The sequence below is a fragment of the Xenopus laevis genome, chromosome 4L, assembly GCF_017654675.1.
Source record: "Xenopus laevis strain J_2021 chromosome 4L, Xenopus_laevis_v10.1, whole genome shotgun sequence".
Classification (NCBI taxonomy): domain Eukaryota; kingdom Metazoa; phylum Chordata; class Amphibia; order Anura; family Pipidae; genus Xenopus; species Xenopus laevis.
This window is the reverse complement of record NC_054377.1, coordinates 29,199,698-29,219,365: the sequence shown is the minus strand read 5'-3', so window position 1 is coordinate 29,219,365 and position 19,668 is coordinate 29,199,698. Positions and strand designations below refer to the sequence as shown.

Here is a 19,668-nt window from a genome sequence, read left to right as displayed (position 1 = left end):
TTTCACTTTAGCAAATCCAACTCCCCTGCTGCCTTGTTGCTTTTATTTTCTTTCTCATTTGTGTCCCATGATCTGACTCCCTTCAAGTTGTGTTATTTGCTTGAATGTATATACTCTGTCTCGTTCTTGCACAATATACTTTCTCTACCCATGATAACAATGGTCAGAACTTCAAAAGCAAAAGTCCAATAGCCCTATATCAGAGGTCCCCAACCTTTTTTTTACCTATGAGTCTCATTCAAATGTAAACAGTGTTGGGGCGCAACACAGGCATGAAAAAAAGTTTCTGGGGTGCCAAATATAGGATTTAATTGGCTATTTGGTAGCCCTATGTGGATTGGCAGCAGGCTCTGTTTGGCAGTGCACCTCGTTTTTATACAACCAAAGCTTGCCTCCAAGCCAGTAATTCAAAAATAAGCACCTGCTTTGAGGCCACTGGAAAAAACATCCAAGGGGTTGGTGAGTTGCTTGTGAGCCACTGGTTGGGGACCACTGCCCTATATTTACCCCTTATTTGTAAAATTTGGAGTGCTCAATCCTTCAAATACAACCCTGTTCAAGGTATTAGGTGCTTAATCTGGATGACCCTTTCCTGCCCAACAGGTCCAGCATACAATGTAGAAACAAACCAGCAGCACTCTGATTATATTGAAAAAGTTAATTATTGTTTATACAATTCACTTAATTCACTTCATTTAATTGTTGTTTATTTTAGCCCATGTACATACAAGGTAAGGGCAATGTTTCGGACCCCACTGGGCCCTTTATCAGGCCTTGATAAAGGGCCCAGTGGGGTCCGAAATGTTGCCCTTTGATGCTATATCTTTCAAATGATAGAAAAGTCCCCTGCTTTCCAAAGCTTAGCACCTTCAAAAACCGAAAATATACATTTGCTTATTGGTCAGATAAGCAGGCCTGTCATTTTAAGTTAAATGGATAACAGATTAAAGCTCTGGACCTTTTAAACTCCCTAGGTACATAGTTGGTTGCATTTGGTCAAACTCTATGGCAGGGTTCCCCAACCTATGAACCCGTGAGCAACATTCAGAAGTAAAAGGAGTTGGGAAGCAATACTAGCATGAAATGCATGATTTTCATACATCCAAAACTTGCCTCCAAGCCTGGAATTCAAAAATAAGCACCTGCTTTGAGGCCACTGGGAGCAACATCCAAGGGGTTGGAGAGCAACGTTGCTCACAAGCTACTCGTTGGGGATCACTGCCCAGATTGTATGGCAGGTCATTATATGAACAAAACAAAGTTGTTGGCCTCCATCTAGATGGTCCCTAGGTTTTGTTGTATTCATACCATCCAAAGGCACAAACTTTAATTTTTAAACATTTTTCATTCTGAAATATGAAAGATTAGGTGGAAATTAATGGGATTTAATATTATCATGTCTCACACAGGCAATCAGCTCTATAAAGAAGTACCCACTTCCCCTACACAGTGGAAAAGAGGCCAAAATTCTTCAAAACTTTGGTGATAGCATCTGTAAGATGTTAGATGACAGACTTGAAAAACATTATGCAGAGTGTGGTAAGTATATTATTGTGTTGGGCTGTTCAAAAACAACCAGCTTTGTTCTATAACAGAGGTGGATAAACCGTAACTCACCATATGTTTCTGAACTGCAAGTTTTACAACAGCTATTCGGATGCTGGGTTAAATACTAATCCGCCTTATATTGTGACATTTCTATTCTATGTGTACTGTATATTGTGAGTGGGTCCCTAAGCTCAGTAAGTGACAGCAGCCCAGAGCATGTGCAGTGAATCAGCAGAAAAGAAGATGGGAGCTACTGGGGCATCTTTGGAGACACAGATCTTTACTACTAAAGGGCTGTGGTTGCCTTGGGCTGGTACAGAAGCACAAAACATAGTGTACATCATTTCTACCCACTTCTTTAATTGAGCTTTAATTCTCCATTAAGTGCTGGTGCACAGGCCAAATGCCCTCCCTGTTCTAATCTTGCATCCAGTCTCTAGGCCTTATCGGTGAGGTTAAAGGTCAACTTACATTTCAGCAAGGATGTATTTTTATCACATGATAAAGGTTGTTGTCGGGTACTGGGCACTGTAGTTCAATAACATAAAAAAGGATCAGGTTAGGCATTCTTTTCAGTTTCTTCGGCGGATAGGGCCCAGCCTCCTTTTCTCTAATTTCAGCCCCATCCTTTTGCTTGTATAGCTTGGAATGTAAAAGAGGGGCTATACTGCATAGCTTACATGTCACAGCATGTGGGGATACTAAAGTCACCTTTTGGAAAATTGCTAGAATTGTTCTTACATTTTTTCTTACCTTAACCCACACAAGGCAGCAAATGTGAGATGAAGCAACGGTTCATAACAGGGCACAATAAGTTCCTTCTAGAAATACACTACTTTTGTCTTGAGTAACAGGATGCTGTGGTTCGTTTAATAGACCTGTGGTTTGCAATCCACATATTAAAAGCAGTTTGTTTTAGGTTCTAAATCACTGCTTGCTTTCTAGGGTGCTGTCAGGCCCAAAAAACCAGGGTGCATGTCCCGGTTCATTTGCCCAGTGACCCAAATCTCATTACTACTTAAAGTAAAAATGTTATTCTATTTTAATTCTATTTATTAATGCTTCTGGAGGCTGATGGGATTTACACTGACTTTGTCTGCCAGTGTGCAGAATGTGTGTTGTGCTCCCTGGGAAATGAAGGTGATACAGATACAGTTTATTATCACAAAACTCTTGACCCTGGTCTTTTGAAAACCTGGTAACAAACTGGAAGGTGCGGCAAAACCTTGGTTACTTCTATATGGTAATGAATGGCTGCCTCATCACCACCTTGTGGTAAATCTGAGGTAACACAATTGTGCATTGTTTTAAATGTTGTGAATCAAGCTCACAACATATTAAAGGGGTAGTTCACTTTCAAATGAACATTTAGTATGATATAGACAGCGGCATTCTCATACAAACTGTACTATTTCTTAATATTAATTTATTTTTTTTATTTTTTTTGTTCTCCAACCGTCAATCTTGTATTTCAACTGCTATTTGATTGCCTGGGATTAATTACTTTGATAACCAGGTAGCAGTTTGACTGTCAGAATAAAAGATCAGAAGGAAAGGGTGGGAAACAAAAAATAATCAAAGGAAAATGAAAACTTCTATCGGATTTTGGGTGTTTCCAGTAGTGATGTGCGGGTCGGGCTTTTCCCGACCCGCGTGCACCCGAGCCCGTCTTCCGGGTCTCTTTTATAGACCTGCGAAGCCTCTCTGATGACGTCACAAAAGGGGCAGGGCGAGAGGCACGCGTCTATAAAAACTCAACCCAGAAGTCAGAAGCCGGCATTTGGAGGGTTGCGGGCAGGTAGGGTTACCACCTTTTCTAAAAAAATTACTGGCCTAAGCCCCGCCCCCAATCCCACCCCCAACGTCCCATCCCTTGAGCCAGCAGCGCAGCTGTTCCGACTCCCCAATAAGCAGGGAGAGCAGGGCCGGATTTACATAGCGGGCGCCCCTAGGCCCACTGCCGTTCGTCGCCCCTGTCCCCTTCCCTTTATTGGTGCAAATCTTCATGGAGATTGTATCTCCTGCGCATCCCCAGTGTTTTTGAACCAATGTGGGTGTGGTTGGGCAGCATGCCGCCCCCCTAAAATCCTGCCGCCCTAGGCCCGGGCCTAGGTGGCCTTTCCACAAATCCGGGCCTGAGGGAGAGAGTTCATGAGAGGAGCAGCATGGTGAGCCCGTGTCAGTAGTACAGTAAGAACAATAATGGCACCTATTCTCCTGCCCTCTCATCTTTAAGGACGCCAGTCACGCTGCCCACAAATCACATCACGCGATAATGGTAGTTCCTCTCCTCAGAATTTTACCGGCAGTGTAATTGACGATATTTTCTTTTAGACCGACACCGGCCTTGAGACCCGTTTTTCTGGCTAGGCCAGTTAAATACCGGCTGGGTGGCAACCCTACGGCGGGGAGAGCAGTAAAAATCGCTCAACTCACACCCGCCCACGACCTGGAAAGGAGTGTGCGAGGTCGGGCCAAACCTCACCAACCCGCGGGTCCCGCAGGTATCAGGTCGTCCCCCGTATAACACTAATTTCCAGGGTCAGTGACCCTGCGAACAAATTACACTGTCAGGTGCATGTGGAATAGTCAGTATAGGACTGCTAATAACTAAAAAAAGACCAGATAAGTAGCTGCATATGTAAAATGCACATTCATCTAAAATAAAATCAATTGTTTTTATTGGACCATTGTATGGTCTCACAACCCTGATATTTGCCAAAATGCAGGTCCCACACAAAATTAATTTTACTTCACTTGATACACTTTATATTATACTCTTGCAAGGGTCATGATCCGTCACACAAACATTATTTATATCAGCTATTGATCATACACAAATAATACTTGTGTGACTGATCATTATGCTTGCAAGTGTGAACAACTTTCCAATATTTTTTTTAGAATTCACATTACAGTACCAGTAGTGGATACATCTATATATACAGTATATAGTAGAAATATTACTCTTGATTGGTTATCTTATACTTCCCAGGTTCCGATGCACCTATTCACACTCTTCCTAGTTCCAGTTCAACACACAGTAAAGCTCAAAGGCAACCGAAAAACCCATCACCGTTAACTATTCCACATGAACTGCAACCTCCTGAGCAAGAAAGCCAAGATCCATCTCCTTCTGTGAGTTTGTGAGACGCATCTTAAATTTCAGCCAATAGGGCTGCAGTCTATAATTTTAATATGTTACAGGGTTGTTGACATGCCTAAATGTACACAGCTATATAATATTAAATCTATTACCACTTATATTTTCCCAGCATAGCTCTGTGCTATGGCATTGGCATTAATTCCCCTTCTCTAATATTGTGCCTCTGCTGTCCATATAAAGCAAATGGCAACAAACCATTGTAGGTGCATTATGCGTTATTATTGTTAATAAAGTGTGTGTGTGTATGTGTATATATATATATATATATATATATATATATATATAATTTTCACATAGAGCTGCACTCTATTTATCAAGTGAATCAAGTTATATTTATTTGCAGAAATCTTTGTGTCCAACGTTTTGGCCCACCGTAGGGCCTTATACTGTATATACTGTATGTGTATATATATATATAATATATATTTGAAATTGGCTTAAATACACATAAGTTCACTGCTTGTAGGGTACTTTGACAAAGGCTCTAGGGGGGCCGAAACGATAGTCCATACCTTTATAATAAATTATTATTTATGACTTTTAAGACCTGTGAGTGCTGATCTTCTCTTTTGTATTGTACTAAGTATTTTCTGATCGTGCACCCAGGCATGTTTACAGGTTTTTTCATGAGTGCTGGCATCCCGTGGATCTTGGATTTTATATATATATATATGTGTGTGTGTGTGTGTGTGTGTGTATATATATATATATATATATATATATATATAACAGTATTTTACTTTTGTCATGGTAGAAAAAGAAGAAAACAGGAGGCAAAAAACAGCGTGAATATGTTCCCCAGAGACGGTCAGGGGGCTATGCTGTTTTGCTGACCCTCTACAGAGAAACTAAGGTAAGTCATGAAGTCATAGCTCTTTGTAAAATGCAAAAACACTAACATTGCACATTAGCAAAGATCAGGGCAACACAAGGCTCTCAGGTTTAATTGAATATTTAACTATTTGAAATAGAAATAAAAGCATGGCATCTTGGGCTTAATTTAATGCAGTAAGGGTGGCCCAACAACAAGAACATTATGGTATAGCAACATTTTTCCAAATAAAAAAAAGAAAACAAAAATGTTTGATTCAACGAACAAATGGCATGTTGGTAAAAAAGCTATAGTCAAACTGTGACTGCATTATGACCTCAGCTTAAGCAATGGGTATTGCTTACTAGGGTTCCTGACATAAAACAGCTTGGGGTTCCAAACATAAAAATCCCTGTGTTCAGTTTTTAAGCTCACATTGCACAGTCATTCTGTTTGTTGGTGTTGAGGTAATGCAGATGCTTTGACAGCTAGCCATAAACTAAGTACAGATCACAGTATGTAATAGAAAGCATACGAGTGTCAGATCTGTGATCACCTGAAAGCATTTTTTAACCTCACTGCACAACCCAGGGTTATTTCTATGTCTGGAATCAAGTACCACAGAGCCTAAAACATTTTTTTAAATTCTTTATTTTATTAATTTTGTATTTCTGCAACACACGTAAGGTGAATACGCCTCATTGTATAAAACATTGATTTCTGTGTAATACAAACATTTCAACCACTCATCAGACTCTAGTTCGTACCATTTAGCCTGAGAATAGGCTTTGATTATATTGCACTATATAATAGTAAGTTGGATAGAACAAACCATGCCTAACAACAAAATAAAAGAAAGGAAAAAACAAGAAACAAAGTAAAAGAGAAGTAGTCAGTGAATTATCACATATTATTATAACCATTGGGGTGATCCATTGGGGTTTTAATATGCTCATATTGTACTGTATTGTTTATATTCAAGCCTCGTGTCAAGGCCCTGACGTAGGTTGGGTGTCAGGGAGGACGGAGACGGAGAGCCACCGGGAATCCCAGTTTGTATACTATTGTTAGCTCTGGATCTTGTTCTTATATTCCATTGTAATAAAGGTGTGTGGGGTTAAGTACCCAGAGTTGTATTCCACTGATTCTGTGAAAAGGATCCAGCAGCACCATTTCTGTCTCAGTATTCCCTTGGGCTCGCCTTCCTCTAGAGCTTTTCAAACTCTCAAATTGATATTCTTCTTGCACCTTGAGAGCCCATTCTTTCAATGTGGGGACCCTGTCTGATCTTCAATATCTGGGGATTAGTGATTTGGCTATATTAATCATTGTTTCAAAAGCTTCTAGTTGTTTTCCTGTAGCTTTGTACAGGTTGCTGATTGAATTTATATTTCCAGAATGAGAGTCCAGTCATTGTCAGTCAATGTGGTGTTATAGTTCTTTATACACTTGAAATGAAATGGCTGCGTCTCCAAGAGAATTTTGTACAGCCTAGAAATATAGTGCGCGAAATGTGTTGTGCCTGTGCATAATTGCTCAAAGTGTGTATCAGGTGGTTCACTAGCATTTAGAATTCCTTCTGTGGTGAGAAAGAGTCGGAGTCAATCCAGGGATGTGATCCTCTCTGGCTCCATTATGGGGCAGATGTAAGAAGGGTCGAATATCGAGGGTTAATTAACCCTCGATATTCGACTAGGAACTAAAATCGTTCGACTTCGAATATCGAAGTCGAACGATTTTGCGCAAATCCTGCGATCGAACAATCGAAGGATTATCCTGCGATTATCCTGCGATCGAACGATTCGAAGGATTTTAATACAACGATCGAAGGAATATCCTTCGATCAAAAAATCACAGGCAAGCCTATGGGGACCTTCCCCATAGGCTAACATTGACTTCGGTAGCTTTTAGCTGCCGAAGTAGGGGGTCGAAGTTTTTCTTAAAGAGACAGTACTTCGACTATCGAATGGTCGAATAGTCGAACGATTTTTAGTTCGAATCGAAGTAGTAGTCGAAGGTCGAAGTAGCCTATTCGATTGTCGAAGTAGCCCAAAAAACACTTCGAAATTCGAAGTTTTTTTAATTCGAATCCTTCACTCGAGCTTTGTAAATCTGCCCCTATGTGTACAGTTTTTAAAGTTGCCTTCCACTCATTAGTTGAAATGCCCACAATGAATCTAGATGTGTCCATTGTTTGAATATGCTTGGTCTCTGTCCAGGAGAGAAATTTTTGTTATGAAATAACGGAGTCATTCTAGAGTGGGTATTCTGAAGTTGGGAGGTGAAATTTAATTTATCCCATGTGGCTATAATCGCGTAGCTTATGCAATTGGTGGTACTCTGCGGTGGTCGGTTAGTTTTATGGAGAAACTCCACAGACAATTTCGCTGCAATCCAACACGATGCGCAAAAATGCAGGCGTCAAGTTGGATGCGAGGGAAATAAGATAAGCAACAGGAACGTCGGATGGTGTTGCAGCATTTGTCCGACGCAACACGACTGTTGGATGCAGACGCTGAGTTTGCATCCGACAGTCGTACCAGATGAACGCTGCAACTTCATCCGACATTTCCATCTCTTACCTTATTTCTGTCGCATCTGACTTGACACCTGCGTTTTTGAACATCACTTTGGATCGCGCCAAAATCGTCCGTGGAGTTCCTCCCTTAGTTAAGCACGGAAGAATCTCCAGTGGTATTGTTGAGTTGTGTTGAAGTATTGCTACCCATAGTTTGGAAATCTTGAAGTGTCTCATGTCTAGCATTCTTTGTAGTACCGCCGCTCTGTAATACATAAGATCTGGCAAACCGCCCCCCTCTATCTTTCGATTGCGTCAGGTATGCAAATTTTTGTCTCGCTTTTTTCTTTTGCCAGATGAAATGTGATATCATTGTATGTAACGTTTGAAAAGTTTGTTTCGGGATTGGGAATGGAATCGTTTGGAAGAGGTACAGGAAACGTGGCAAAATGTACATTTTCAACTATGTTAATGCGGCCAAACCATGAGAATCCCGGTCTTTGCCACTGCATTAGGTCCTTTTGGGTGCGTTCAATAAGTGGGAGTATGTTATCTGGTACACAGTCATCTGTTTTTGCTGTTATTTTAAGTCCAAGGTAAACATATGATCTCTCCTCTGTTGAGAATGCAAAAGGTTGTTTTATTTGGTCCATTCGGTCTGTTGGTAACGATATGTTTAATAAGCTGGATTTTTGTTAATTTTTAAATTGCTAACCATCCCATATTCTTTTAGTTCCTTCATTAGATTGGGTTATTTATGCCTGGGTTTGTTATGAAAAACAGTATATCATCAGCATATGCCGCTAATTTATGCTGGGAAAGCAAGTGAGAGTGGACGCACACCAGCAACAACCCTCAAGTAGTGTAGCCCATTTGCTCAGTAATGGAGGATTCAGCAACCTCCCATGTAATGTAGAAAGACAAATTTACCAGCACTCTAGGCATTTGTTTGCAGGAAAAACCTTGCTTTATTGCAGTGCAACGTTTCAGTGCCACACCCCTTTATCAAGCATACAGAACCCGTGGTAATCAATTAAAACATTAACATATACAATTGTAAAAGCAACATCTCAGTGTCCAATAATAAACCCGTCCCCACTAGGGATAATTCCCATTACAGGTGATATAGTGCAGTCCATTGTAACAAATCCAAAAATCCATACAAAAAGGAGAGAAAATGTATAAAAAGAAAAAATAGCAATAATGAAAAACCTTAAGTGAGTCCAAATAAGAGTTCATAGAAAAATAGTTCATAGCCACTCAAAAAAGGGCTTGTTGAAACAAAGTAACAAGCAGTAATATAGGGAGTAACCTGGCAACAAATGTATCAATGGAAAACAGTTTAGATACAAAGTATGTAACTCACCCTGCCAGTACAGGAAAGGGGAAGGGTATTTTTATATATACCCTGAAAGTAATCGGGTTTTTTTCTTATCTATTAAGAAAGAGAAAACAAGGTTAGTAAAACCAAAACTATTTCACAGGAAACAGGACAGGTTATATTCTTCATTGAGGCCCTTGGGGCATCTGGATTGCAGTAACCAGATCCAAAAACATTCCCTCTGGAGTAATAGACTTTTTTTTGTCCTGCCCCTGTCTTACTTTCACCTTCTCTAAAATTTGCCACCGGGGCTGTGCCACGTGATGCCCATGCGTGTAAAAATGTCTGGCTATTAAAGTTTCTTTTTTAGTTTTCTCGTTTCCATTGTTACTAGTAAGATTCGGCTGTGTAAGTGGTGTTTGGTAGTTCTGTATTGTATATTGTATTGTATAAGTCTGGTTTTTATGGGTCTGGATGTTTGGTCCACATAAGCCAATCCACATGGGCATTTAATGCAATATACCACATCACTGGTATCACATTTTAAGAACCCTTTTATCTTATGTTTAGAACTATGTAATGGGTGTGTCACTGGTATTATCACATTAAAGTGTCCACAGTTCCTACATGGGAAGGTGCCATTAGCAGTACCTCTAGTGGGAAAATTACATCCTGATCTATCCAAGGGCTTAGGTTTGATAAGATCACCAATATTTCTACCACGTCTATATGAAAACATAGGGGGTAATTTAAACAGGTGGCCATATTTGGTATCACTACTTACAATTGGCCAATATTTCATGATAATATTTCGTATGGCCTTAGAATTGTTATAGAAGGATGTAATAAAAGGGATTTTTTGTATCTTACTAGGATTTACACTTTTTTTGGAAAGTACTTCTTTCCTGGGGTTGGCCTGTACAATCCTTCTATTAGACTCAAGGGAGGTTTTATCATATCCTTTGTCCAATAATTTGTTAACCATCTCTGTTGATTCTTTATCATAAAGAGCGTCAGTGGAGGTCATACGTCTAACTCTTAAAAGTTGACTCTTAAGAAGACCTTTACATAATCCTGGTGGGTGATAAGAAGTGGGTCGCAATAAATTGTTTCTGTCCGTAGGTTTGGTATAGACTGAAGTAATAAATGTTGTACCAGTATATGTAATGTTAACATCCAAAAAATTTATCTCAGTGTGACTGGCTTCTAATGTAAATTTTATAGTCAAACTCTGGAAGTCATTAATGCTTTATGCTGGAAATTTGAAATCTGGACCCCAATGATATCCGGGTTCCCCCTTACTTTGCATAGGAAAGGCTCCAGTGTAATGATAAATAAGAGGGGGGCTAAAACATTTTTTATCCTCATTCCATAACCCAATGTTATTTTTAAATCTGGAATCAAGTGCTACAGAGCCTAAAACATTTTTTAACCTCACTCCATAACCCAGGGTTTTTTTTACGTTAGAAGTGTCAATATTACTTTATTCTATAGAAGCAATAAAATGTCTATTGGTCTCAGCTGGATATAGTGTTGTACTGCCCCATGTATTTCGACAGAATATTTAGTAATATGGGGGTTCTACTGTATTTCAAATATTCTGCACAAATAAATTGGAGAATTGCCACTTTTATAACTGACAGTTCAGCAGGTCTAGTATTCTTTGCCATTGTTATATAGGGCTCTTGTTATTGTTCAAACCTATCCTGCTCCTAGGAACCCCTTCCACATGTTATGACATGTAGATGATTGAATTGATTCCAGTTGCTTATAATTAGCCATTCTATGGGCTCTTACTGATGAGCGTTTTTACCTGCGCTCCCCTGCGTTCCGTTTTTCTGCGTTCAGCCGCAGGAGAGCGCAGGAATAGACGCATTACATTTTTTCCAATGGGGCTGTACTCACACAGGCGCTTGTAGGCGCCAAACGCAGGTTGAGACGCAACATGCTGCATTTTTTTTGCGTTCGGCGCATACACGCGCCTGTGTGAGTACAGCCCCATTGGAAAAAATGTAATGCGTCTATTCCTGCGCTCCCCTGCGTCCAAACTCAGAAAAACTGAACGCAGTGGAGCGCAGGTAAAACGCTCGTCAGTAAGAGCCCTTAAACATACTAAAAGTTGCCCACAGCAACCAGTTCATCAATTAGCTTTTCTAACCTGCATTTTACTGGTGCAGTTTAGTTGATATATTAAAGGGGTTGTTGTTCACCTTCCAAACACTTTTTTCAGTTCAGTTGTTTTTAGATTTTCCCCCAGAAATAAAGACTTATTTCAATTACATTCCATTATTTATTTTTTACTGTTTTTCCAAAATCTAAGTTAAAAGTTGAATGTTTGAGTCTGGCAGCTCAGTAATTCAGGTGCAGACTCTAAACTGTTACAAATTTGCAACATTTAGTTAGTTTAGTTAGATACATTTCTTAGCAGCATCTCTGGAGTATTAGTAACTATTGTATCAATTCTAACAGCTGCCTGTAATGAAACCCAGAGATTCTGCTCAGCAGGGACAAAGATAAGAAATGTATCAACTAAATGTATCCATTTAGAACAGTTTACAGGGTCGGCGACTCCCCCTCCCAGAGCTGCTTCAGAAGGTGAAAAATGACACTTTATACTTCCAAATTAGAAAAACGGTCGCACATAGAAAATAGAAAGTTGTTGGAAAAAGTTGTTATTTCTGGCGATCTATCTGAAAACAACTAGTTGTTTGAAGGTGAACCACCCCTTCAACAAATTGCCGTCTGTTAAACTGATGTGGTGTTCCACTCAATCAGGACTGCATCGATAAACCATGCTTCAGGACCTGGTCAGAATATTTAGGCGTTAAAGGGGTTTTTCACCTCAGAGTTAACTTTTGCTATGATGTAGACAGTGATAGTCTGCGTCGATCTGCAATTGTTTTTCATTTTTTATTATTTGTGGTTTGCAATTGCAGCAATCTGGTTGTTAGGGTTCAAATTCCCCTAGGGATCTTCGATTTGAATAAGAAACTGGGATATGAATAGGAGAGGACCTGAATAGATACCCTTTAAAGGGTATCCAAACCCAAAAAATGTACCATAAAACACACACATATATATATAAACCTATTCGTAACCTCTACAATTTACATTAATTTTCAGCTCACTGGCTCTTTGAAGGCAAAAGTGTCAGAGAATCTAAGGGACTTATTATTTATGCTGTGTAAAATAAAATTCACCAGAAAAACTGTGTAAAAAGCTGTGTTAAATAAATGGGAACTTATCAAGCTTTGTGATATTTTACACCATGTCACACTAGATTTTCCACCATTATTTTACATTACTTCAGACCTTTGTTAGTAAGTTCCAGCGGAAGTTGCTCAAAGATAAAGTAGAAGCGCAGAAAAAAATGACGCCATTTTTAAACGGCAATGTGTGCTGAATTATTCCGCTGTTTTTTACACCACATAATAAATCTTCCCCCCAAATGTGTCTGCGGTTTCTATGCATTTCTTGTATTACATTAAATTACGTTCAGTTGAGCCAAACGTCTGGTATTTGCAGTCTAAGAATGCAACTGCTAAAAATAGAAAAGTGCTCTGAGTTATTTTTAGGGATCAAATCCCTTTATCTAAAGAAGGAGAACAGAAAGAGTATCAGAAATTATCCCTCCCCAGAGAAGTTGTATAAATCAACCCATAAGAATTCTCTTCAGAGTTTCTCCTAAACTTAATGGAACAGTAACATCAAAAAATTGAAGTGTTTTAAAGTAATACAAATATAATACAGTGTTGCCCTGCACTGGTAAAACTGCTGTGTTTGCTTCAGAAACACTACTATTGTTTATATAAATAAGCTGCTGTGTAGCAGTGGGGGAAGCCATTCAAAGGAGAAAGGGTTTAGGTTACACAGCAGATAGCAGATAAGCTGTGTAGAACATAATGATATCTGTTATCCACTATTTAACCTGTGCCATATAGCCTTTTTTCAATTTCCACCATTGCTACACAGCAGCTTGTTTATATGAACTATAGTAGTGTTTCTGAAGCAAACAAATCAGTTTTTCCAGAGCAGGGCTTCACTACATGATATTTTCATTACATTAAAACACTTTCGTCTTTACTGGTCCTTTAGGATGGTGTCACAGGGGGAGATTATTCGCCAAGTGACAAATCTTCTCTACTGCGGACAACTAATTTCGCCGAAATGCCTTCCCATCGGCAAGAATGCGAATCGCAGGCAGGATGGCATATGTATCGCTTCAGTTTTCTGAAGTCCCCCGAAGATGCCTCCCTGAGGAAACTTCGGGCAATTTTGGAAAGCGACACGTATGCCAACCGTATTCTTGCCAGCGGGAAGGCATTTCGGGAGATTAGTCGCCTGCAGTAGAGATTTGTCTCTTATCAAACATATGCAGTCTTGGCTGTATGGTGCCTCTCAACAGGTAGCAACTCCGTGTATGTTGCAGAAGGTTCCAAATAAAGAAAATTGAACCTGGAGAGCACAGTGCTTTTCAAAGCATCATTGTGTTTTTATTTACAGGATTGTCTTACACAAAGGCAATCCTGTAAATAAACACACAATGATGCTTTGAAAATCACTGTGCTCTCCAGATTCAATTTTCTTTATTTCAAGATTTGTCTCTTGTCAAATAATCTTCCCCGTGTACCACCACCCTTAACATCTGGCTATTCGGGTATCAAGTGAGGATAAATAGCTAGGCTGAAACCAATTGGCCAAGTAGAAGCCATTAAGAATGAAAATGCAACAGAGAAATCAGCATTGTCTTCAACAAGAGACTTCTGAATGATACAGACTTACAGTTTCTATATTTTGGTTCCCCTCAGAGTCCAAGTTCCCGAGGTTATATGACCAAGGCAGAACTACAGAAGGAAGCTCAGGCGTTATGTGACAAATCTTTTACCTTGGTAAATATACACCGAGTATTTTGATACTATGTTATAATGGTAAAGTACCAAATACCTTCATAGCAGTCCTTTATTGCTTATTTATAAATCTTACCACTTATATTTCAATATATGGGAAACCCGTTATCCAGAAAGCTCCAAATTACTGGATGGCCATTTCCCATAGACTCCATTTTATCCACATAATCCAGATTTTTAAATACGAAACGCGTAAGGTGGATCATACAGGGTCAGTATGTATGTATTTTTATTATGATTTTGATTGAATAAAAAATTCATTTTTACTTTATCGGGACATTTTGTTTATTGGTAAGATAATAAAATAGTACCTTGTACATGATCCCAACTAAGATATAAATAATCCTTATTAGAAGCAAAACCCGCCTATTGAGTTTATTTAATGTTTAAATGATTTTCTAGTAGACTTAAGATCCAAATTACAGAAAGATACATTGGGGCAAATTCACTAAGCCGCGAAGCGCCGAACGCTAGCGTTAATTCGCTAACGTTTGGCATTTTCACTGCTGCGCAAATTCACTAACGAACGCTGGCGTAGTTTCGCTAGTGTTACTTCGCAACCTTACGCCAGACGAATATTCGCTAGCGACGAAACTACGCAAATTCACTAACTTGCGCAGTGTACTGAACGCTACCTTTTACGCTAGACTTCCTTCGCCACCTCAGACCTGGCGAAGCGCAATAGAGTAGATAGGGATTGTTTAAAAAAAAAGTCAATTTTTTTTCTAAGTCCCAAAAAACACTGGCGTGTTTTCTACATGATGGCTGATAGGCTGAAAAAGATCGAAAATTTTTTGGGGCTCCCCTTCCTCCCCCCTACATTTCCTGACTCATGGCAACTTACCTAGACAGTGGGCACATGTGTAGGGCAAAATAAAATTTTTATTTGCTGATTTGAAGGTTTTCTAGGCATTTGTAGTGCAGATACGTGTTCCTCCATTGAAATTTGAATTTCGCGCCGTATGCAAATTAGCCTTCGCTAGCGTAACTTCGCTTTATATAGCGAATCAACACTAGCGCAACTCCGCAACCTTACGCTACCCCTGTGCGCATCTTCGGATTTTAGTGAATTTGCGGAGCCCTGGCGAAACTACGCCTGGCGAAGTGCGGCGAAATTGCGCCTGGCGCAACTTCGCATCTTAGTGAATTTGCCCCATTATCCGTAAAACCTCAGGTCCCAAGCATTATTGGATAACAGGTCCCATACCTGTATATCGATCTATCTGAATTGGGTAGTATTCTGGGTGGTGCAGGGTAATTTCCAAAGAGATAACAGAACAAGATATAAAAGCACAAACAGCTCACTAATTTTGATATGGACATTTGAGACATAGTAGCTTTGAAAACGTTAATATTTAAATGGCTTAAGTCATTCATTTTCTACAACTGATCAGAAGGGTTTCCTTACTCTGGATATTTTCTTCTTTCTTTTTTAGACAGATCCTAACAGTAAATACACAGCATGGTCTTCTGTCAGCACATTAATTCAGAAGGAATTGGTCATCAAAACCCACAGCCCTGCAAGGTGAGACACTGAGCCTTTTCATAAGGCATCCTGATGCTTCTGTATGGAACCCTTCATTAAGCAAATTAGTTACAGGGGGAGGAGCCAAGAATGGGCAGAAAAGGGTGGCTAATCTAGTGTTTGGTTTGTAATAATGTTCCACCCTTCCTGTTACTTGCTGGCATCGAATGACATGGCAAATGACCGTCATTTCACTCTCCGAGCAAAGAATCATTTTTACCTCCTATGCATCACACTTTCCTACAAGATTAACGTTATAACTAGACTAGTGTGAATGAGTTGCCAGTGTCTCTGTTTCTGCTTTTATTCATAGTTAAGCTCCAGACATTGGGCCATTTTTCTCAAATACTGTTGCATTAGGAAATACGCTTACTAAAAGTCTTTAAGCTATTCGTGTTCATAGAATAAATTGAAAATAAACTGGAGGCATATAAGTACAATAGATAATTTCTGTAGAAATACTGCTGAATGTCTTAAAACCTAAGGATTTTCTACCTGTACCAGTGATGTGTGTAAGTGACACCCATGTACTGCCTGCAAGTGGACTTTTAGTGGACACAATTACTCTAGAATTATTGGGGGAATTGCTGCAGTGTAAGAAAATTACATGGTGAGTTGTGCCAATTTCTTGTAATTCGCATTTTGCCCATGGGGCAAATTCACGTACCTCCGAAAATTCGCCAGCGAGGGCTTCGCTCAAATCGCAACACTTTGCCAGGTGTAGATTCGACAGGACAACGCTAATTCACTAAAATCCAAAGTTGTGTCCAGGGCATCAAAGGCTGGCGAAGTAGCGCTATCAGTGGCGGAACTACTGGGGGAGCAGGGTGTGCGAACAGGCCAGGACCGCACCCCCTTGGGCTGTACGGAGGGGGGCGGGTCCCGGCTGCGCGTCACTCACCAGGGCCCGCCCCCCTCTAGTTATGCTACTGATCGCTAGCGTTACTGCGGCAAGCGAATCGAAGTAGCGCTAGCATTGCCTAATTTAACCAGAGGCCATCCCTTTAGACTAGAAGAAAAGAACTTTCATTTGAAGCAACGTAGAGGGTTCTTCACAGTCAGGACAGTGAGGTTGTGGAATGCACTGCCGGGTGATGTTGTGATGGCTGATTCAGTTAATGCCTTTAAGAATGGCTTGGATGATTTTTTGGACAGACATAATATCAAAGGCTATTGTGATACTAAACTCTATAGTTAGTATAAGTATGGGTATATAGATTTTTAATTAAAAGTAGGGAGGGGTGTGTGTATGGATGCTGGGTTTTCATTTGGAGGGGTTGAACTTGATGGACTTTGTCTTTTTTCAACCCAATTTAACTATGTAACTAACTAACTATGTAATTTGTATACGGCAGGAAGTTAAAGTACAATGGACGTATATGTTGCAGCAAATACATTACATTACACTACACAAGCCCGGGAAACCTTAATAAAATAAAATAGAGTTGTTATATTGCCCTACACATGAGCCCAGGGTATAGTTTATGTGCCATATGTTAGGAAATGTAGGGGGGGAAGCCGAGTACCCCAGAAAAAATTTACGATCTTTTGCAGCCTATCACCCTGAAAATAGGAAAAGACGCCAGCGTTTTTTGGACTTAGAAAAATTTTCAACTATTTTTTGAGGAAGTCCTATCTACTCTATTGCACTTCGCCTGGTCTGAGGTGGTGAAGGCAAGTCTGAACCAAAAGGTAATGTTCAGTGAAATCCGCTTCTTATTGAATTTGCGCAGTTACGTCCATTCGCCAGAGCGAAAATTCGGCGATAGTGTGCAAATGATCACTAGCTTCTGTCTGTTTCACTAACGATGTTAATCCTGCGGCTGTTAGTAAATCGGCGAAGTTCCGAAATGACGTCACGCTGGTGACTTTTTGTCGGCATTAGTCACTTTGCTCTTTAGTAAATTTGCCCCCATATTTTAAAGGGGTTGTTGACCTTTAAGTTAACTTATATTATGATGTAGAGCACACATTCAAATGTAAAAATTGTTGGGGAGCAACACAAGCATGAATAAAGTCTATGCAAGTGCCATATGGTCTGTGATTAGCTATTTGGTAGCCCCTATATGGACTAGCAGCCTACAGGAGGCTCTCTTTGGCAGTACACCTGGTTTTTATGTAACCAAAAGTTGCCTCTAAGCCTGGAATTCAAAAATAAGCACCTGCTTTGAGGCCACTGAAAGCAACATTCAAGGGGTTGGCGAGTAACATGTTGCTTGCGAGCCTCTGGTTGGCGATCACTGATGCAGAGAGTGATATTCCAAGATAATTTGCAATAAGTTATATTTTTTTATTATTTGTGGTTTTTGAATTATTTAGCTTTTTATTCAGCAGCTCTCCAATTTCAAACTCAAAAATCTGGTTGCTCGGTTTTATGCCATACTGGAAAGGGCTGGTCCCGATCCACTAGAGAGAGTAAGAAATAAATGGGCTAGGGATATTCCAGGTCTGGAGGAGGAGATGTGGACGGATGCACTGAAACAGGTCCCAGTCATTACCATGTCAGTTAGAGACAGGTATATCCAAAATAAGTTTCTGAACAGAGTATACCTTACGCCTTATAGACTTGCAAAAATATATCCTATGGTTTCAGACCAATGCACCATATGTAATCAGGAGGTAGGCACGGTTATGTATGTATTCTGGGACTGCCCGAGAATCCAGGGGTTCTGGGGTGGGGTCCTGCACCATACTTCTCTGGTCTTAGATGTCCCTAGTTTTAGAACCCCGTTGGTTTGTCTTTTGGGAATAATGGATAATTTGGGGCTGAAGCCTGCAGTCAAGCTTTGCTACCTCCAACTTTTATACTATGCAAAAAAATCTATCCTTTTGCATTGGAAATCGACTGAACCTCCCACCATTACCTTCTGGAAAAGTCAGGTTAACAACGTCCTTCCTTACCAAAAATTGGCTTATATCACAAGAGGGTGCCCCAAGAAGTTCGAGGGCGTCTGGGGAGCTTGGTTGGAATATGAAGCCGCTCATTAAGATTGGGTTCTTGGTGCGATGGTATTTTGTCTGCTGGTTCCACGTCCATTATGTATGATTTGTCTTTTTGTTTTTTGTTGTCTATGTGTCTGTGATGTGTTGTTAAAAACTGCATAAATAAAAACTTTTAAAAAAAAAAAAATCTGGTTGCTCGGGTCCAATTACTAGGGATGCACCGAATCCAGGATTCGGTTTGGGATTCGGCCAGGATTCGGCCTTTTTCAGCAGGATTCGGATTCGGCAAAATCCTTCTGTCCGGCCGAACTGAATCCGAATCCTAATTTGCATATGCAGATTAGGGGCGGAGAGGGAAATCGTGTGACTTTTAGTCACAAAACAAGGAAGTAAAAAATGTTTTCCCTTCCCACCCCTAATTTGTATATGCAAATTAGGGTTCGGATTCGGTGCGGTATTCCAAATCCTTCGTGACGGATTCGGGGGTTGGGCCGAATCGAAAATAGTGGATTCGTGCATCCCTACAAATTACCCGAGCAACCATGCACTGATTTGAATGAGAGACTGCAATATGAATAGGAGAGGGCCCAAATAGAAAGACAAGTAATAAAAAGTAACAATATGTTTGTAGCTTGATAGAGCGTTTGCTTTTAGATTGGGTCAATGACCCTCATTTAAAAGCTGGAAAGAGTGAAATCATTCAAAAACGATAAGAAAGGAAAAATGAAGGCCAGTTGAAAAGTTGCTTAGAATTAGCCATCTTATAACATACTAAAGTTAATTTAAAGGTGAACCACCTAAGCTGCCCAGTGATTGCACTTTCATACAGAATCCTTCTGTTAAAAATCTTAATTCAGTTGACCCCAAATGTAGTTTAGCAAATGTAGGTTGTGTTAACACCGGTGCCTTGACTAACAGTATAGTACAGT

At 40.0% G+C, this 19,668-nt stretch overlaps 1 protein-coding gene across 6 annotated transcripts in view; it reads left to right on the top strand.

The window, feature by feature from the left end:
* mus81.L (MUS81 structure-specific endonuclease subunit L homeolog) overlaps nt 1–19,668 on the top strand; it is a 74,598-nt gene that overhangs the window by 33,949 nt on the left and 20,981 nt on the right. For 5 of the 6 annotated variants that reach the window (XM_041590024.1, XM_018257685.2, XM_041590022.1 and 2 more), the window contains 5 exons: nt 1,410–1,539; nt 4,544–4,686; nt 5,469–5,567; nt 14,173–14,253; nt 15,708–15,796. In XM_041590024.1, coding sequence (XP_041445958.1) covers nt 1,410–1,539; nt 4,544–4,686; nt 5,469–5,567; nt 14,173–14,253; nt 15,708–15,796 — 542 coding nt within the window. The remainder of the gene's footprint in view (nt 1–1,409; nt 1,540–4,543; nt 4,687–5,468; nt 5,568–14,172; nt 14,254–15,707; nt 15,797–19,668) is intronic. The other variant, XM_041590023.1, reaches the window with a different exon arrangement.